This window comes from Phocoena phocoena, chromosome 3 (assembly GCF_963924675.1).
Source record: "Phocoena phocoena chromosome 3, mPhoPho1.1, whole genome shotgun sequence".
Lineage (NCBI taxonomy): Eukaryota > Metazoa > Chordata > Mammalia > Artiodactyla > Phocoenidae > Phocoena > Phocoena phocoena.
The window spans coordinates 45,842,479-45,864,694 of NC_089221.1; the positions used below are offsets into that span (position 1 = coordinate 45,842,479).

Consider the following 22,216-nt stretch of genomic DNA (forward strand, 5'->3'; position numbering starts at 1 on the left):
TGAATTTTGTCAAAAGCTTTTTCTGCATCTATTGAGATGATCATATGGATTTTATTCTTCAATTTGTTAATATGGTTTATCACATTGATTGACTTGAGTATATTGAAGAATCCTTGCATCTCTGGGATAAATCCTACTTGATCATGGAGCATAATCCTTTTAATGTGCTGTTGGATTCTGTTTGCTAGTATTTTGTTGAGGATTTTTGCATCTATATTCATCAGTGATATTGGTTTGTAATTTTCTTTTTTTGTAGTATCTTTGTCTGGTTTTGGTATCAGGGTGATGGTGGCCTCATAGAATGAGTTTGGGAGTGTTCCTTCCTCTGCAATTTTTTGGAAGAATTTGAGAATGATGGGTGTTAGCTCTTCTGTAAATGTTTGATAGAATTCACATGTGAAGCCCTCTGGTCCTGGACTTTTCTTTCTGGGAAGATTTTTAATCACAGTTTCAATTTCATTACTTGTGGTTGGTCTGTTCATATTTTCTATTTCTTCCTGGTTCAGTCTTGGAAGGTTATACCATTCTAAGAATTTGTCTGTTTTTTCCAGGTTGTCCACTTTTTTGGCATAGAGTTGCTTGTAGTAGTCTCTTAGGATGCTCTGTATTTCTGCAGTGTCTATTGTAACTTCTCCTTTTTCATTTCTAGTTTTATTGATTTGAGTCCTCTCCCTCTTTTTCTTGATGAGTCTGGCTAATGGTTTATCATTTTTGTTTATCTTCTCTAAGAACCAGCTTTTAGTTTTATTGATCTTTGCTATTGTTTTCTTTGTTTCTATTTCATTTATTTCTGCTCTGATTTCTTTCCTTCTGCTAACTTTGGGTTTTGTTTGTTCTTCTTTCTCTATTTCCTTTAGGTGTAAGATTAAATTGTTTATTTGAGATTTCTCTTTTTTCTTGAGGTAGGCTTGTATAGCTATAAACTTCCCTCTTAGAACTGCTTTTGCTGCATCCCATAGCTTTTGGATCATCGTGTTCTCATTGTCATTTGTCTCTAGGTATTTTTTGATGTTCTCTTTGATTGCTTCAGTGATCTCTTGGTTATTTAATAACATATTGTTTAGCCTCCATGTGTTTTTTACATTTTTTCCCCTGTAATTGATTTATAATCTCATAGCATTGTGGTCAGAAAAGATGCTTGATGTGATTTCAATTTTTTAAAATTTACTGAGGCTTGATTTGTGACCCAAGATGTGATCTATCCTAGAGAATGTTCTGAGCACAATTGAGGAGAAAGAGTAATCTGCTGTTTTTGGATGGAATGTCATATAAATATCAGTTAAATCTATCTGGCCTACTGTGTCATTTAAAGCTTGTGTTTTCTTATTAATTTTCTGTTTGGATGATCTGTCCATTGGTGTAAGTGGGTTGTTAAAGTCCCCACTATTATTATGTTACTGTCGATTTCCTCTTTTATAGCTGGTAGCAGTTGCCTTATGTATTGTGGTGCTCCTATGTTGGGTGCATATATATTTATAATTGTTATATTTTCTTCTTGGATTGCTCCCTTGATCATTATGTAGTGTCCTTCCTTGTCTCTTGTAACATTCTTCATTTTAAAGTCTATTTTATCTGACGTGAGTATTGCTACTCCAGCTTTCTTTTGATTTCCATTTGCATGGAATATCTTTTTCCATCCCCTCACTTTCAGTCTGTAAGTGGCCCTAGGTCTGAAGTGGGTCTCTTAAAGACAGCATATATATGGGTCTTGTTTTTGTATCCATTCAGTAAGACTCTGTCTTTTGGTTGGAGCATTTAATCCATTCACGTTTAAGGTAATTATTGATATGTATGTTACTATGACCATTTTCTTAATTGTTTTGGGTTTGTTTTTGTAGGTCCTTTTTTTCTCTTGTGTTTCCCACTTAGAGAAATTCTTTTAGCATTTGCAGTAGAGCTGGCTTGGTGGTGCTGAATTGTCTTAGCATTTGCTTGTCTGTAAAGCATTTGATGTCTCCATCGAATCTGAATGAGATCCTTGCTGGGTATCGTAATCTTGGTTGTAGGTTCTCCCTTTCCTCACTTTAAGTATATTATGCCACTCTGTTCTGGTTTGTAGAGTTTCTGCTGAGAAATCAGCTGTTAACCTTATGGGAGTTCCCTTGTATGTTATTTGTTGTTTTTCCCTTGCTGCTTTCAATAATTTTTCTTTGTCTTTAATTTTTGTCAGTCTGATTACTATGTGTCTTGGCATTTTTCTCCTTGGGTTTATCTTTCCTGGGATTCTCTGTGCTTCCTGGACTTGGGTGGCTATTTCCTTTCCCATGTTAGGGAAGTTTTCGACTATAATCTCTTCAAAGATTTTCTCGGGTCCTGTCTCTCTCTCTTCTCCTTCTGGGACCCCTATAATACGAATGTTATTGCATTTAATGTTGTCCCAGAGGTCTCTTAGACTGTCTTCATTTCTTTTCATTCTTTTTTCTTCATTCTGTTCCACAGCAGTGAATTCCGCCATTCTGTCTTCCAGGTCACTTATCCGTTCTTCTGCCTCAATTATTTTGCTATTGATTCCTTCTAGTGTATTTTTCATTTCAGTTATTGTATTGTTCATCTCTGTTTGTTTGTTCTTTAATTCTTCTAGGTCTTTGTTAAACATTTCTTGCATCTTCTCAATCTTTGCCTCTATTCTTTTTCCGAGGTTCTGGATGATCTTCACTATCATTATTCTGAATTCTTTTTCTGGAAGGTTGCCTATCTCCACTTCACTTAGTTGTTTTTCTGCGGTTTCATCTTCTTCCTTCATCTGGTACATAGCCCTCTGCCTTTTCATCTTGTCTGTCTTTCTGTGAATGTGGCTTCTGTCCCACAGGCTGCAGGATTGTAGTTCTTCTTGCTTCTTCTGTCTGCCCTCTGGTGGGTGAGGCTATCTAAGAGGCTTGTGGAAGTTTCCTAATGGGAGGGGCTGTTGGTGGGTAGAGCTGGCTGTTGCTCTGGTGGACAGAGCTCAATAAAACTTTAATCTGCTTGTCTGCTGATGGGTGGGCCTGGCTTCCCTCCCTGTTGCTTGTTTGGCCTGAGGCGACCCAACACTGGAGCCTATGTGGGCTCTTTGGTGGGGCTAATGGCAGACTCTGGGAGGGCTCATGCCAAGGGGTACTTCCCAGAACTTCTGTTGCCAGTGTCCTTGTCCCTTGAAGAGCCACTGCTGCCCCCTGCCTCTGCAGGAGACCCTCCAACACTAGCAGATAGGTCTGGTTCAGTCTCCTATGGGGTCACTGCTCCTTTCCCTGGGTCCCAATGCACACACTACTTTGTGTGTGCCCTCCAAAAGTAGAGTCTCTGTTCCCCCCAGTCCTGCCGATGTCCTGCAGTCAAATCCCATTAGCCTTCAAAGTCTGATTCTCTAGGAATTCCTCATCCCGTTGCCAGATCCCCAGGTTGGGAAGCCTGACGTGTGGCTCAGAACCTTCAGTCCAGTGGGTGGACTTCTGTGGTATAAGTGTTCTCCAGTTTGTGAGTCACCCACCCAGCAGTTATGGGATTTGATTTTACTGTGATTGCGCCCCTCCTACCATCTCATTGCAGCTTCTCCTTTGTCTTTGGATGTGGGGTATCTTTTTTGGTTAGTTCCAGTGTCTTCCTGTCGATGGTTGTTCAGCAGTTGTTGTGATTCTGGTGTTCTCAAAAGAGGGAATAGTAGAATGTTGAGTAGAAGTGATGAGCAGACATTGTTTTCTTATTCCCAATCTTAGCAGAAAGCCATCTTTCACCAATAAGTATGAAGTTAGCTATAATTGGTTTTTTGTTGTTGTTATTTTTATTATAGATATCCTTATCATACAGAAGGTATTTCTTTTGATTCCTAGTTTGCTAAGAATATTTGTTTTTAAAATAAATGGTTTCTGAATTTTGTCAATACATTTTCTGCATCTGTTGCAGTGATCACATGGTTTATCTCCTTTATTCTATTGGATTATACTGATTGATTTTTATTTTATGTGACATTACTTAGATAAACCCCAGTTAGTCATGATGTACTGTCTGGATTCAATTTGACTATATTTTGTTGAAGATTTTTGCACTTAAGTTCATGATGGATGTTGATATATGATTTTCTTTTAATGCTTTTATGAGGTTATATTGTAGGAGTTATGGAAACCGTATAAAACAAATGAGAAGTGTTCTTTTTCCCTCTACTTTTTGAATGATTTTGGTGTGTGAGATAGATATATTTTGTTCTTGCAAGTGTATGGTAGAGTTTATCAATGAAGCTATTAGAGTCTGGAGTTTTCTTTGTGGACATTTTTTTTTAAACAAATACAACTTTTTTGATATACAAATATCTCTATCTTCCAGCTATCTACTCTATCTATCTATCTATCTGTCTCCCTTTAGTATATTGTGGTAGGCAGAATAGCCTTCTCCCTAACTCCTTGCAGAGATGTCTGCCTAATCCCTGGAACGTATGAGTAAATTATGTTACACAACACAAGGGCCTTTGCAGCTGTAATTAATGTTATGGACTTTAAAATAAGGAGATTAACCTGGATTTTCAGGTGAGTCCAGTATAATGACATCAGTCATTATATTGCTTGAGTCAGAGAGATGTGGCAGAAGGGGAAGTCAAAGATTTGAAGCATGAGGATTGTTGGTTTAAAGATGAAGAAGGCTATATGTCAAGAAAATAGGGACCTCAGTCCTATAACCACAAGCAACTGAATTCTGCCAACAACCTGAAAAAGCTTGGAAGTGGAATCTTCCCCAGAACCTTCAGGTAGGAACCCAGCCCAGCTGGCACATTGATTTTGAGCTTGTAATGTCATAGCAATATGAGCAGAGGACCTAGCTGAGTTACACTGTGTCTAGATTTCTGACTCGGTAAGTAATAACTGAGTGTTGTTTTAAACATCCACTATGGCAGCAGTAGAAAATTAATTATGCATATATAAAATTTCCTATTTCATCTTGGGTCTGTTTTGGTAAATTATGTTTTTCACCAAATTTTTCAAATTTATTGACATAAAATTGTTCAAAATATTTTTATTACCTTTTAATTTCTTTAGGATCTATAATGATAGCCCCTCATTCATTCCTATTATTGATAATATAAATCCTCTCTCTCTCTCTCTTCCTCCCTCCCTCCCTCCCTCCCTCCCTCTCACTGGTCTTACTAGATATTTATCCATATTATTAATGTCTTCAAATAACCAACTTTTGCCTTTGTTAACTTTTTTGTTGTTTATTTTGTATTGTATTGACTTGGGCTTTTAGAAAACAACTGTGTTCCTTGTATGATACTTTAGTATAACCTTTTTGTTTATCAGGCTTAAATTATTGATTTAGAAATTTAGATCACTGAGTTTAAATGTTTCTTTTTAAAGAATAAACATAGTATTTACAAAGATAAATCTTTACTACTTTAGTAGTTGACTCCCACAAATTTCTGAGTATAGTATTTGCATTATACTTTATTTCAAACTATTTGCTTCTTTTCTTGTGGTGTTTTCCTTAATTAATGGGTTTAGAGGTATGTTGTTTAATTTCCAGATAACTGGGTATTTTTCAGATATTTTATTGATACTGATGTCTAATTAAATTCTCTTGCTACCAGAGAACATATTCTTCTTTTTTTTTTTTTTTGCGGTACATGGGCCTCTCACTGCTGTGGCCTCTTCCGTTGCGGAGCACAGGCTCTGGACGCGCAGGCTCAGCAGCCATGGCTCACAGGCCCAGCCGCTCCACGGCATGTGGGATCTTCCCAGACCGGGGCACGAACCCATGTCCCCTGCATCGACAGGCAGACTCTCAACCACTGCGTCACCAGGGAAGCCCCAGAGAACATATTCTTTAAGATTTCATTCTTTTGAAATTTTTTTAGACTTGTTTTCGGGCTAGTGTCTGGTCGAACTTCATGAACATTTCATGTGCACTGTGAATGCTGCATGCATCAGTTGTAAGGTATAGTGGTCTGTAAACATCAATTAGCTCATGGTTTTGTGTGGTGTTGCTAAGATCATCTACAACCTTAGTGATTTTGGTCTAGTTATTCTATCAATTACTGAGAAAAAGGTTTTAAAATCTCCAACTATGGTAATCAATCTTTCCATTTTTTTAGTTCTTTCAGTTTTGCTTTATATATTTTGAACTCCTTTATTAGGTAAACACACATTTGTAATTGTTGTGTCTTCCTGAAATTTTTTCCTTTTTATTATTATGAAATGTCCTTTTTTATTTTTGGCAGTGCTCCTTGTCTTAAAGTCTATTTACTCCATATTAATACAGACACTCTTGCTTTCTTAATAGTGTTCTCATGCATATATATATATATATATATATATATATATATACACACACACATGTATATGCCTGTATATATATGTATATATACTATATTCCTTAAAGCTTTAACTCTGCAGAAACAATATGCCTTTTCCAACACCAGCATGTTTGAGATTGGTTTGAAGCATTATGTTACTTTTATTGGAGTCATGAAATATTCTTCTGTCCACTAAACAATGAAACCATAAGAATGAATGTACTAGGTCTTCAGTTGCCTAGTGACTGGTAAAAAGTCAGGGTCAGTAGTTCCCTGATGAACTCTTCAGTAAGCTGATTGGATTGGGTCTAGCATTAGGAATTTAGCTCTAGCAGGCCTAAAAGAGTCTCATTTTGTGTCTACTTGGCCTCCTAACTGAGAAAACCCTGGAACCATAGTCACTTTGCTCCTACACTGTCAACTTTTCATGGTCTGGGAACCCAAATCATAATGTAACTTTAAGAGGTGAGGCACTGATCCTCTCATCATGAGTCTACCTGCTTTTAGTTTAATTACTTGTTAGTTGTCCAGAGTGGCTCAGATGCATGCCTGAGTCTCATGAGCTAGAGTCTCTTGCTAGTCAACACAGTGAGTGATTCCTGCCAAAATAGCCATAGCTTGAAGAGCCTTAAAGATCTTGAGGAAAGAGCATGTTAAGTACTGATTAGCAAAATATGACTCCCACGTGACACTTATATATGGTGTTCGCAGTAAAAGACAGTTTTTCTTTCAAATGTTTGATTCACTGAACACCTGTCTGAGTAGCAGGACTGATGAAAGGGGACAATGGAAACACAGCACACCTGTGCATGTGAACATTCTTTTGTAAGTGTGCTTGGGCGGGCTTGTTCTTTGTAGTAAATAATAGTAGCAGTAGCTTTTGAATGAAAAGTAGGGACAATTATAACTAGAAAAGTGGCTCTGTAAGTCATTCTAGTTGCACAGTCTGGAAACACATGCAGGTAGACTGCTAGCCCACCGAGATCCTCAAGAATGGTCCTGATAGACCCTTTGTCTCATAAATGTGTGAACCATGGGGTGTTTGCCCCTGTACATGACCTACCTCGATGACTGGAAGAGGGGAAGAGAAATGTCGAGATTTAGAAGGAATGTATAGCAAATCCCTGGAGGCATTTTTCAAGGACTTAAATATTTAAAATTCATGTGAAATATTTTTTAAATGTTTAATGTTCTAAAACTGTTTCATGATGAAATTTTGGGGGGAAACACATGTTAATATTAAAATTTAGTTTTTTTCCCCCCACTGGGGATTTTTAGAGTATTTTACTACGTGTTTTTAAGAGAGGTTTTCCTTATACCACATAGTATTGGGTACGTCTACTGTTTAATTTTTATTTTCTTCTCAGGAAGAGATATTCTTCATTTTGTGGTTTCAGTTTAGACATTGACCTCCTATAGCTGTTGGGTGCTTTCTTATGGAGTGGAGGGAAGAAAAATCTAATTGTGTGTTATTTTAAAAAATGACTAACGAAGAAAGGCAGGGCCACGCACCACAGAGCTGAGTAGAGCAGAGTTGCGTGTGCTGTGAGAACAGGATTGCTACCTCTCACTAGGCTGTACTTCCTCTGGGTCTGACGGGGACCTCACAGTGAGTTGTATCACTGGTCCTCAGAAGGTCTGCCTCCTCCCAGGGCAGAGATAATACATTTCTCAGAATCCAGCTTGTCTGTGCAGGCTGAGCATTTTAGGGTATAGACCCTCTGTGCTGAGTCAACATTCTGGTGAGATCAGCTGTCCCCATCAGTGGAAGGGGTGACTTGTGAAGACCACAGCTGGTAGAGAGCACTAAGATTCCATTTCCTGTCCCACAGATCCGAGCTTAAATGTCAGATTACTCAGTCTCCTTGTATGTACGTCCCTGAGGCCTTGACAGCAGACATGGGCCCTGGATTCCCTGCGGACATTTGTTAATCCAATAAATTCCAAACGTGACTGGTCAAAAGAGCCACAAGGGGAGCTTTAACAATTTGGATACCTGACCCCACCTTGAATATTCTAATTTTGCAGAATTCAGGTGGAGTTTCCCAGGTTTGGAAATCTTGAAGCTAGTGAATATTTAGTTTTGTATTCCTGAATAAAAATATATCCAACTCTAGAGAGCAGATTATTTGAGAACACAATGTCTGGTATTTCTTGCTACCAAGAAATGATGAGAAAGCATATGTATATTTTATCCATATTCATGAGAAACATTTTAAAGGATTCTTTACATTTCGTTGCTAAGAGAGAGGCTCTTTCATTTTTATAAATTGACATCTGCATATAGGAAGTGTGAATGCCAAGAATGTTTGATGACTTTTTTATATTTTAAACTTAATTTTGTTTTAAAGAAGTCGTACGTGGGGAAGATGGTTGCTGGGCTCTACAGGGTCAGAGAGAGATGTGGGACTTGGATTTTCAGCTAGTCCTCCTGTTTGCATGCCCTAGAAACACCTCACGTGACCAACATCTCAGCTTGCTTGTTTTAACACTGAAAGTTCTGCTGTGCACCATGAAACCCCACAGTCCTTGGCAAACGAGGAGAGTTGGTCACTCTAGCCACACCCCATGATCAAGACACTTGATGTCTCCAATCCCAAGGCCATCCCAGGTTCTGCAGGGTAAGGGCTTTTGTGGACTTCCCTAGCAGGCCTAGGATTCCCCTTTCCCCAGTCATGCACTTCCAAATCCCAAACTTTTGTTGACCTTTCTTTTCTACTTTTCTTTGTCTATCTGGATGGAATTTTACTTTTGTGAATACCCTTTGCCATTATTTTAGAGAGGTATTAGCAAATGCTGGAAATAACCATCATGTATGCAAGATACTATTTATTTATTTATTGTGGGGTTTAAAAATTTTTTATTTCTATTGAGATAGAATTGAAATATAACATTGTATAGGCTTAAGGTGTACAACACTTTGATTTGATATGTTTATATATTACAGTATGGTCACCACCATTGTGTTAGCTAGCATCTCTATTTTATCACATAATTATCATTTCTTTTACATGATGGGAACAATTAAGTTCCAGTCTCTTAAAGACTTTGAAGTTCATAATTCAGTATTGTTGTCTATAATGATATTGTGGACTTTGATGATTTATCAAATTCCACATCAGAAATTAGGTTAAACTTTACCTAAGACCTACTCTAAGGCCCTATAAGAAGAAAGCTTCCCCATAATTATTAGGAGTTAGTTCCTGGAGCTCCCTTTCTATTTTTTTCAAATTTATTTTATTGAACTATAATAGATTTACAATATTGTGTTAATTTCTGCTGTACAGCAAAGTGATTCTATTATACATTTATATATATTCTTTTTCATATTCTTTTCCATTTTGGTTTTTTTTTTTTTTTTTTTGCGGTGCACGGGACTCTCACTGTTGTGGCCTCTCTGATTGTGGAGCACAGGCTCCAGACGCGCAGGCTCAGCGGCCATGGCTCACGGGCCCAGCCGCTCCACGGCATGTGGGATCTTCCCAGACCGGGGCATGAACCCATGTCCCCTGCATCGGCAGGCGGACTCTCAACCACTGTGCCACCAGGGAAGCCCTCCATTTTGGTTTTTATCATAGGATATTGAATATAGTCCCCTGTGCTATACAGTAGGACCTTGTTATTTATCCATTCTATATATAATAGTTTGCATCTGCTAATCTCAAACTCCCAATCCATCTGTACCCCACTCTCTCTCCCCCTTGGCAACCACACCTCTGTTTTCTGTCTGTGAGTCTCTTTTTCGTAGATAAGTTTATTTGTGTCATAATTTAGATTCCACACACAAGTCATATCGTGTGGTATTTGTCTTTATCTTTCTGACTTACTGACTAGTATGATAATCTCTAGGTCCATCCATGTTGCTGTAAATGGCATTATTTCATTCTTTTTATGGCTGAGTAGTATTCCATTGTATATATGTACCACATCTTCTTTATCCATTCATCTGTTGATGGACATTTAGGTTGTTTCCATGTCTTGGCTATTGTGAATAGTGCTGCTATGAACATAGGGGTGCATGTATCTTTTTAAATTATAGATTTGTCTGGATGTATGCCCAGGAGTGGGATTGCTGGATCATATGGCAACTCTATTTTTAGTTTTTTGAGGAACCTCCACACTCTTTTGCATAGTGGCTGCACCAATTTACATTCCCACCAACAATGTAGGAGGTTTCCCTTTTCTCCACACTCTCTCTAGTATTTATTTGTAGACTTTTTTTTTTTTTTTTTGCGTTACACGGGCCTCTCACTGCTGTGGCCTCTCCCGTTGTGGAGCACAGGCTCCAGATGCGCAGGTCCAGCAGCCATGGCTCGCAGGCCCAGCCACTCTGCGGCATGTGGGATCTTCCTGGACCGGGGCACGAACCCGTGTTCCCTGCATCAGCAGGCGGACTCTCAACCACTGTGCCACCAGGGAAGCCCTATTTGTAGACTTTTTGATGATGGCCATTCTGACTGGTGTGAGGTGGTACCTCATCGTATTTTTAATTTGTGTTTCTCTAATGATTAGTGATGTTGAACCTCTTTTCATGTGCCTGTCGGCCATCTGTATGCTGAGCACCCTTATTAGTCCAATCCCAGTTTCCGTAAAAGTCCACCCACACCCAAGGGTTTCATGAGTTAGTAACTCTCCAAATGTGACCAGGTGGTGGGCGGTGTCATATGACAGGTCACATCACTGGGTGTACGGCCACTGGCCACATTTCCCTCCCCACAGCCTCTCCAGACCACAGAAGACTTCTATCTTTGCTATAGGTACTCAGGGTCTCAGCTTCTGTCCCAAGATGTGTTTTGATGAATGCTCTTTGTTCCATGACACAGTATTTGAAATGAGAGAGTAAATGTAATGTGTTTATTTTGGTAATTATGAAACTCTACAGAGTGGGAGTATTGGGTATCAAAGCCTCTTGTCCTCTAAAGCTAGGAAATGAGAGGCAACATGTCCTATAAAATCAAACATTTCCATTTCAGAGAGTAGCAACAGTGGGAGTTGGGAGAAAGTGAGTGGCTTGTGTATCATTTCAGTATAACAAGAGGAATAACAAAGACGATGATGGATGCTCTATTCAAGGACTTTACACATGCCAGCAATTTTACTTTGAAGATCCCACTATTATTCCTATTATTTCTATTTTCTATTTCTCCAATAGATGAGGAGATTGCAGCTTAGAATATTTAAAACAAAACACAAACCTTGCCCAAGTTTGCACAGGTAACAGACCTAGGATTCCTTCTCAGGAAGCCTGACCCAAGAGAGTGTGCTCTTTACCTACACCCACATTACACCAAGAATGTGGAATGCTCTTTTTCACAGATGTGTCTGCTGCACATACTTTCAGACCTGGTAGAAAAGCAGAATGGTGTTTCCCTAGCTCTCTTCCCGCTGTGATTATAAAGCCTGGGTTACCAGCAGCTAGGTGATCACCAGCACCCCAGGACTGCACTAATGACCCTCTGGCTTCAGCATCCATGAAGATGTACAGGAGCTACTGGGCAGGGCTCTGCTTCATGGCAGCTGTCAGGGTTGCATCACTGGAGTCTGGAGAGCTCTCCCAGCCACCGTGGTTCCCTTCACAGCAGACCTCGCTTGCACTCTTGTCTGTGTGATCTGGGTGGCCCCTTCGCCAGCTGCAGCACAGCCCTCTACAGGCTCTCCCTGCCGGGAGCCCTCAGTAAGCACACTAGGAGTTGGGGTGAAATGTAACGTGGGCTGAGAACACTGATCTGTGATACTAATAGGAACCAGTTTTATATGGTTTGGTAAAATCCATTTCCTTTTTCTTGACACTGTAGTAACAAACATGTATAGGAGTAACAAACATCAAAGGAGTTGCAAAAACCATTATAATGAACTTTAAAATGTATCAAATTTAGAGCATACCTCTCTTCAACAAAGGAATGGATATTTTTCTAGAAGCAAAGAAAAGAAGGACCCTTACCTCTTTCAATATTCTCTGTGATTGAAGGCTGAGACTTGTTAGTTTGATGAAGGGAAGAGTGAAGTAGCCGAGCTGCATGTCTGTAATTCTTTCTTTTAAAATTTTATTGGAGTGTAGTTGATTTAAAATGTTGTGTTAGTTTCAGATGTACAGCGTGGTGGTTCAGTTATACATATACCTATATTCATTCTTTTTCTTGTTCTTTTCTCATATAGCTTATTACAGAATATTGAGTAGAGTTCCCTCTGCTATACAGTAGGTCCTAATCCATTTGGTCCAGGTCATGAAGGCACAGTCAGTACGCAGACAGAGGGATCAGGATAACAACCTATTGAAAAACAAGGACCTCCCCCTCTACTTTAGCTTCCTCTCAAATACTCTTAATTTCATCCTTAAAATGGGGATAAAGGCTTTGAGTTTTCTGTCCAGTACGGAGGGTGCTTGGAAATGGTCACTCCCATTCTCACACAAGAAAAAAGCTGACCAAACTGAAAATTAAAAACTCTTCTTAGATCATCAGAGAAGTGGGGTCACAGGGAAGACTGTTGCCCTGCAAATTGGAGAGACAAATAGGCAGACACAGAGAATCACAATTTACTGGAATAGAAACCTTCACGGGGATCAGTACTAGGGTAGGAAAACCTAAATGTAATTGATGAAGAAAATGTAGACTGTAATTGATGAATTGCTGGAGGCTCAGTGTGGACAAGTCTAAGACATAGAACTCCAGAGGCCTTCACAGTTTTGTGAATATTACCTTCAGGAGGTCTATTAAGTTCTCATAGTGAAGGTTGGAGAAAAATCCGCTCATGCTTCTGGCAGGGTGGCCATTCTGAAATACACTCAGCATTCTGTTCCTCTAACAGGGGGGTGCTAAGAGTTAGATTCTGAAATCTGGGGACAGTGAAAGGATGAGGTGTGATAATATGTGTAAAGCAGAGTACAATGTCTGTAAGAGCTGTTGTTGCAGTTATTGTACCACTTTTCTGTGCATCAACCGAGTGTTATCTACATGTACTAAAGAAGCTATGCATGAAATAGAGGTCCAGACACAGACTGAAAGGAGTTCTGTGAAACTGAGCTTGAGGGATACCCTTAAAACATAGAGCAACTTGCATCCTGGAAACATTACCATAATTTGGCATACCATCATATACGTTCTCCAGGAGTCCCACGAAATATAGTAGTAAGTCAATCCCTGCTAACATAAAAGGAGACAAAGACGATTTCCAAATGCTGCCCTACTTTCCAGGCCCTTTACTTCAGAGGCCAGGGTTAGAGTTTAAGTCTTCTAGTGCCTTGGCTGCTTCCAATTCCCTGGACAGCATCCTTTCAGCTTGATGGTGATGTGTCTGCAGTGATACAAGTAGTGTTTATTGCTTCTCAGCTGGCTCTTGCCAGAGCAAACAGTAGCAGACACATGGAGAAACTGCTGGCCAGAGACTGCAAAGAGCATCACAATTCCAATCCATCCTGAGAAACCAACAGGGAGACAGGCAACCAAGCGCAGATGAGACCTTCACCACGAGAAACAACCAGGGGCCAGATGACATGTGTTTGGAAATCCTATCTTTTAATATTTTCCTTCTTGGTTTTAAATTTTAGTCTTTACTTTGGAGCTCTCAGGAATAACTCCTCTTATTAGCTTTTTCTTTTCTTTTCCCCTAGGTAACAACAATTGAGATTTGAAACTACTTTACATATTTCCACACTTCCCATACATATGTCCCATCCTTACTTTCACTCTTCCAGTTTCAAAGAATTGCATTTCATTTTCTGGATAATTTACCCTTGTTCTTCCTCCCACTGACCCTCAGGATGTTATCAGTTTTAGTAGATGGAACATAGTACATTTAAAATGACTTCTTTTTGTTTTTCTCATCAGATGCACAGATGGCTTAGTATAGTTTAGATTCTTAAGTCCCAAGGGAATCCCCGCAAATAATTTGCTTTTCTCATTTATTTGGAAAAGCTAATGTCAAAAATTCTGAAGAAGGCTCTGGTTACGTGTGTTAGTCAAAGGTAATCTGCTTGGTCCCTGGTCAGTAGGAGTTCTGGGGAGACTAGAATTGGAATTAAAAATGACACATCAATTAAATCTATGATCTGTTCACCTGCTACTGAACCAAGGCACACCTAGAGGGATAGCACAGTGGCTTTGCAAGGCTCCAACTCCCAGAGGTTAAGGATTTACTTCAAACTTGCTGAGTTCCTTAATGACATATTGTAGAGTTCATCCATAGATTTATGTATTCAGCAAGGTAAAAAAAAAATTTCATTGTGATTTGTCTACAAACTGATTAGCATTTTGGTTAGCATCTTAAGTGAGGATATGAAATGCATACTGATCAAACTTAGGAATGAGACAAATCTGGAAGGGATAACTAATATTTTTGATGAAAGGACAAAACGTTATCAAAACAGAATGGAATTGTAAATCAAAACAAACAAAAGGAAATGTAATAGAGTACATAATAAAGGTTGACACTTCCATTAAAAAAAATAAATTGCCGAGGCATAGGATGGGGTTAGCGGAGACCTATGTTTATAACAGTGAATGTGAAAAAAGTGCTGAGTGTTTGAGGAGACTTTATTGTGAAGTCAGATGTGATAGTATATGAGAATCTCATTTCACTCTGCAACGACCAGATAAATATCTGGAATATTGTGACCAATTGTGGGAACCATGCATGGGACTTTGACATCTGCAGAGATGTCACCTTTAACCTAGAAGACGTGTGGGATTTTTCGGACATGTCCTGGGTGGAGAAAGGGGCTAAAGCAGTTGAGATTATCCAGGCAGGAGGAGAGAAAGCTTATGGAGATGTGATTGGGAAAGGAATTAACTCTTTTGATTCATAGGCAGAATCTGGAGCACATGGACAGAAGCTACAGGGAAGTAGATTTTAACTCAAATCTAAGGAAGAAATTTATAACAATTGCAGTTGTTCAGCACTGAAATAGGCTGCTTCACAGCCTAGCAAACTTTCTGTCACTCGCTTTGAAGGGCTGGGCTAGAATACCAATGACAAGAGGGACACTTGGGGATGAGTAGGAAGGAGGGCTTCGCTGAAGAGTCCCACTCTATGATTCTTTTTTTTTAAATTAATTCAAGATTAATGCAATTTAAAGGATTTCTTATGTATGTTTTATAAAATCCTGTTTGCTCTTGCTCTCTGGGAGGTTCCTTCATGCCCACTCCTGTTTTCATATTTTCCCATGAAAATTTTGGAGACATTCACATGACTTAGTATTTAGAACTGTTAGTAAATTTACATAGTGACAGTCTATATGTTCCTTTGACATTCATATGCTGTCAAATTGCTTCATCTTTTTTTTTAATTGGAGTATAATTGATTTACACTATTGTGTTAGTTTCAGGTGAATCAGTTATACATATACATATATCCACTCCTTTAGACTCTTTTCCCATATAGGTCATTACATAGTATTGAGTAGAGTTCCCTGTGCTATACAGTAGGTCCTTATTAGTTATCTATTTTATATATAGTAGTGTGTATATGTCAATCCCAATCTCCCAATTTACCCCCGCCCCCGGTAACCATAAGATTGTTTTCTACATCTGTAATTCTATTTCTGTTTTGTAAATAAAAATTGCTTCATTTCTATTCTCAGCAAGGTTCGGGCAGTCTACTTCTCCATTCTCTAAGCCAGGATTTATTTCATTATTCTAAAGTTTATGAAACACATATGTTCTGAATACACATCTTTGGGGCTCTCTGTGAATACTTTTGGGGATATAAGTCAGGAAATAATTTAAAGAAACCACACACCATCTTCAAGAATAGCAGGTTAGCAAACTCTTCTAATTAATCCCTTGGAGGATCTAGATCCACAAATCCACCAGCCTCATGCCCCATTATCCTCGGTGCTCCTACCACCTTCTTTGCCAGCTGGTAAAATCTGTCCTTAAAATTGAACATCTTCTATTTCTCATGCTGGAGAAAACTCCAGTATGGTTTTCTCTATCTAAATCTCTACAATTACCTTTTAAAAGTACATACAACGATGATGTCTATATTTCTGCGGGTTTTGGAGTTGGTCTAATTTTGGACTAGGACTTGTGATTGATAGCGGCTTTCTTTATCACATATTCTTTCAAGGAAGCCTAGAAATCCACAGGACTCAGAGTCCCACCTCAGGGTAATGGTAGGCTGTCAGGCTGAGAAAATGAGCAGCTCTAGGAAACTTGTAGAGTCTATTTTCTAACTGTGGCTTGACTGAACATGCTTAATCCAGAATGTAGTATCTGGGCTGCTTCATATAAAAGATGGTAAAAGATCTTCCTAACAAAGGTCATTTGCAGGCCTGGTTGAACTTAGCACCTCCATAAGGGGGGGATCTTAATTGGTGAAAGGCTTATGTCTGTAGGAATAGGAGTGTCAAATGAAATAGTTACCTGGCTTTCTGGGGTGTCAGAAGTCATCAGAGCAAGACATCATTGTTCAAACTGAAAGTCAAGAATTATAATCCTATTTTTGTTCTTGGTGGGCTGCTTGTGTTGGGGGAAGTTTACCTTAGCATGCAGACTCCAGGGCCAGAAAGGAAAATGATGATATCTGCCTGTTTTACTGGCCCAGTTTTTCCCACTGGCAGACAATCATTACAAGGTATATTTACTGAAGACAGCAATGTGGTTACATGGACTTTAAAAGAGAAATGCTTAAACTTATATTTAATAAGAAATGAAATGAAGTCAGAATGTTTATTGCCCTTAAATTTCATAATATATACAGATTTTCTTTTTGCCTTTATTCTTGCTCATATTATTGTGTTCTCCTACTGGCAATGAGTATTTGTAGAAAGGGAATACGTTATCACCCCATCTCCCCTTTTCTTTTTCCCTCAGTTGTCTTACACACACACACACACACACACACACACACACACCTGATTTCAGCAACCAATGTGGTCTTAGATGAGACTAGGCACTATATACTGTTTCTAGAATTCCGCTATCTTCTGGGGCTTTTCTCTTTGCCATACCTCCAAGAGAAATATGTAATTATTAATCAGATTTTATAAGAAATGAAAAAAGACTGTCTAGCCTAGTACTGAGTAATAAGACTTTCTGCAGTTATGACAGTGTCCTGAACCTGCGCTGTCCATGTCATAGCCACAAGCCCCATGTGGCTCTTGTGCTCTTGAAATATAGCTAGTGTGAGTGAGGCACTGAATTTTTAATTTTACTTAGTTTAAATATAAACAGGCATATGTGAATAGTGGCTACTGTATTGGGCAGCACAGCAATTGGCAAAGAATTCATAGCATCCAAAAAGGTGACCCGGTAAATGCACTAATCACTGGGATTCACCGTTCTAAATGCTTCTTTTCTATATGGAGCCAAACGGTACTTAGAATAATGCTGCAGCACTTTTGATAGATGTGAAAAAGATCATCAAAAAAAAAATGAGGAAAAATCCATCTAGAGCATTTACAGAGCATAGATTATTCTCTATTCTTTGCTAGGCACTTTATATATCTGCTATACAGATATATCATCTATTATTTTCTATTTCTATTATCTATTATTATTTTCACAAGTGTTTCAAGTTGGGTAATAATTTTTTCCATTTCATGGAAGAGAGGAAACTGAGCTACACCGATTTAAAATAAAAAAGCAAAAGTTCCACAACCAGTAGGTGGTGGAGCCGAGGTTTGAACCCAGGTAGGGACCTTCATTAATGAATCTCACAATGAATATTTCCCACTTCAACTTTAGAGCACGTGTACATATTTCCCTAGTTCTCACTGGGAACTGGGGCTGGGGGGCAGGGAGTAGGAGGCATTAAGAACATGAGCCCTGGCACCGCACCGCCTGATTCGAAACCCACCTCTACTACTTACAAAGTATGTGAAATTGAGCAAATTACTTAGTATCTCTGAGCCTTAATTGTCTCCTTTTAATATGTAAATAATAAAGGTACCCACCTATAGGGTGTGGTGAGGGTTAAGTAAGTTAACAGTTCCTGGCACGTTGTTTGAACCGTATGTATTTGTCATTATCATTATTTGAAAGAGATTGGTCATATATGTTAGGATGTTGATTTAAAGTGATATAAATAGATGAAATAGAGATAGGCTTTGGGAGTGCTTCCCTAGAAAATAAGAGAGACTCTAATAATTTAGATGACTCAGGAAGAAACACCCTGCTGTTCAGCCACCTTGGTGTCGCCATCACTGGAATTACAAACTTTCAGAATCCACATGCCCTGGCCAGCTCCTCATATCTTTGCTTTTCATGTTACATCTCCTTTTGTGTCTTTGATTCGTTCTGAATGCTGAGCAGTGACACACACCAACACAGCTGGAAAGAGCCGTAAGGTTTGCTTTTCTGTCTTCCAGCAGGGAATTATTGCCATGGATACCAGCATCAGAGGAAGGCTGGGGAACTCTCTCAACTTGTCTCCTGAGTGGTCTGACATCTGTTTCTGGCAAGACCAATAATGAGTGTGCTGCTAGCTTCATAGCAAATGGGAGACTGATCCACACCTCTTTTGTTTTGTTTTGTTTTGTTTTACCACAGATGGCCTCTGCCCAAGATGCCAGGTACAGCCAGAAAGACTCCTCTGATCAGAACTTTGACTACATGTTCAAATTGCTCATCATTGGCAATAGCAGTGTGGGGAAAACATCTTTTCTGTTCCGTTACGCGGATGACTCCTTTACATCTGCATTCGTCAGCACAGTTGGGATTGATTTCAAAGTCAAAACTGTATTCAAAAATGAAAAGAGAATCAAGCTTCAGATTTGGGTAAGTGACTTTGAACTGATGGCATCCTTCAGTCTAGGGCATTGAACATATAACTGTGCGAGGGAAACCTTTCTGCCTTGTTCTGTCCCCATGGGGTCTGTAAGCCTCCATTTCCAGGTTCTTTGCCACAGAACATTCTGTTTCAAAGGCAATAGAGTGTTGCCTCTTTAAGGTAGGGAGACTGAATTAAGCCTTATTGTCATTGATGCTTCTTAAGAGTCTTCAGAAGAAAGAAAATATAAATGTCTGTGTATTGTGGTAAAGAACACTCAACCGAAAGTCTGGCTCTGTCTTTTATGGTCTGTGTGACCCGGAGCAAGTCTCTGAATCCTTCTCTGCCACTTTTCTAATACACAAAATAGGCAAAGTAAATTTAGCCTTTTTAGGTTGCAGGAAGCAGCCTGCCCTGGTCGTTTTAAAGAAGGTAAACAACCAGATATAGAGAAAGCTTAGGTTTAGTCCCTTCATAAAGCCCCAGCTAAAATTTGAAAAGGGTCTATTTAATCTCCACAAACCTTATGTTTTCAGCTCTAAGAGTTATGTTTACCTACCCAGACAAAACAAAACAAATAGGATATTTATTTTAAATAGGGTTTTTCCCTAAGCAGAAGGTTCTCCAATAAGCTTTGAGACTGTGTGGCTAGCTTTGTACCTCTCCTCACCCGCTGCAGAAGATCAGAGATTCCTTAACTAAATAGTTGGGATAAATTTAGGAGAATAGCAAGTGAGAAACATAAGAAAAAGTGTGTGTGGGTACACGTTCAAGGTAATACAAGAGTTGAAGTAACAAAAAAATTGGTTATACCAAGAGAGAGTTATGTAGTAAGCATTTTATGTACATCATGCAATGTATGGGTATAATGGTAGAATGTTTTTACAGTTAGTTTTGGTCCCCTTTCCCTGTTCATTTATACCTCTGCCACTCAAATTGATTTGAGCTTTAAAAAGGCATTTCCCAAGAGGTGAGGTTTCTGCCTTCTTCTGAGACAATTCTGATGTCTACTACCATTTGGTACTGGTGCCATGGTTGATCTGTAGGACCGACGATAAGCCTGCCTCCTCAAATATGGAAAGCTGAAAGAAAGACAAATCTCAGAGTAAAACGTTTAAACTTTTTTTTTTTAATAAAAGAGCCCTTAAGATATCACTATAAATATTCCAGATGTCCTTTCATATCTTAAAGGTCTTAGGAGTAAAATTTAAAGATGCAGGTATATACACAGGTAGGTATCTTCTTAGGCAGCTTACAAGAGATGGTTGCTATTTTACTTATCCTAATTCTGGAGTCTTCCAAGTCAATTAGAACTCAGAAAACAACTTGGGGGCTTCCCTGGCGCAGTGGTTGAGAGTCCGCCTTCTGATGCAGGGGACACGGGTTCGTGCCCCGGTCCGGGAAGATCCCACATGCCGCGGAGCGGCCGGGCCCGTGAGCCATGGCCGCTGAGCCTGCGCGTCCGGAGCCTGTGCTCCGAAACGGTAGAGGCCACAACAGTGAGAGGCCCGCGTACCGCAAAAAAAATTAAAAAAAAAAGAAAAGAACTTGGAAAAATAGGCCCAGTCCCCATCGCTGCTCTACTGGTCCCAAAAGACATTTTTGTTGGGAAGTGGGTCCCTCTTTAGATACTTTAGAAACAGGCAGCCCTGTTGATAACAGACAGAAAGAGCTGTGTTTATTGCTTCACATTCTCTTCCTTTTGAGCTTTAAGCAACCAATTGTCATATGAAGATAACTTTTATATCCAGGCTTAAGAAAGGTCCCTTAACTCTCAGGGGCTTTGTTGAATTGAAAATTAAATTAATTTGGTAACTACACATCTCCTACCTCTGCGACCACGTTCTTTCTGTTAATATCAAAGAAGTGTCATTCCTCTGTCTGATGGCTCCTGCCGTATATCTTAGGGATGTTTAAAGGTGGTTGTTGTGATTGTTTAGGTAAAACATCAACATGGTGTATAAATTCAATCCTATAATCTCTAGCAATTTCTCAATTTAGGTTTTTGACAGAAATGCTTTGTAGAGGTGTAAAATCATCTGTCCTTAATGTAAAACAGAAAAAGTTCAAATAATATACTTTTTTTGAGAATTATATTGTCATACTTACAAAAATTTTTTTTTCAAAACCCTCAGTGCTAGTACCAGGCCACAGCTCATTCCTGTACTTTTCTTGGACACTGAAGTTCAGTTACTTCTGTCCAGGTCTTACTTCTGCGTGAAAGTTGCTCTTCTCTGAGCCAAGCAAATGCCAACTCAGGTCTCTGGGCTGCTTCTCCTCTAATACCTCCTCATGCTTCTCAATTTCCATAACTTCACTCAAAAGCCTGGGACATATAAATCTGTCTCTAATCATCCATAATCCACCATTTTCCCAAAACCTCCAACTCTCTTCACAGCTCCGTCCAGCCTGGGACCTCCTTCCAGGGTTTTCATTCTCCCATTCTGTGGATACCCACACTCCCTTCAGGGGTCAGCCACTCAGGAACCCTTCACCCAGACCTTCCTCAGTCACAACGGTAGTCTGATGGCCACTGTTTTCTTTGCAATCAAAACAATCTTATTTCTTCCTCTTATGGCTATTGGGAGCTCTTAATGTACCTGTGATTCTAGGGGTATGAAAATAGATTTTACACTACCATATACCAGCTGGTCTACTATATTGTGAACCATTCACAAGCAGTACTCTGCAAAGATTTTGTGCTCATTGAACTTGTAGTATAGTTGGAGAAAGAAATGAATACTCATGGAGTAACTGTATATGTATGTCTATAAGCAAATATCAAATTGTATAAATATTATATGTAGCTAACATTTATTGAACTTAGAACTATGCCAAGCATCATCTATACCTTATTTCTAATTTCCACAACAACCCAACTTTGTATTTATTATTATTCCTATTTTATCCGAGAAACCTGAAAGTCGGACAAATTAAATAGCTCGTCCAGGGTCATATGTGGCAAGAGGCTGGTTCCAGGCTAGGTCTATCAGATTCTAATGCTTTGGCTTGTTCCCCTTCACCATGCTGCCCTAATTAAGAGGTCTTCTTGAATATGGTGGTGCTTTTGTGAAGATGGTGATCTTAGGCAATGTATCCTGGGATACTGAAGAAGATGTTTTTAAAAGAGTCTGACCATCCCGATGAACTGAGTCATGCAGGGGGAGACAGGATAAGGAGCAACAGGGTGGTTGCCTAAGTCTAGACATTCCCACAATAATTCTAGGGGTTCTTGCTTTATGCCATAATGTA

The 22,216-nt window shown here is 39.3% G+C and overlaps 1 protein-coding gene across 1 annotated transcript in view; it reads left to right on the forward strand.

The window, feature by feature from the left end:
- Window positions 1–22,216, forward strand: part of RAB3C (RAB3C, member RAS oncogene family) — a 302,146-nt gene that overhangs the window by 8,842 nt on the left and 271,088 nt on the right. The window contains exon 2 of the mRNA XM_065875572.1: window positions 18,745–18,972. Coding sequence (XP_065731644.1) covers window positions 18,745–18,972 — 228 coding nt within the window. The remainder of the gene's footprint in view (window positions 1–18,744; window positions 18,973–22,216) is intronic.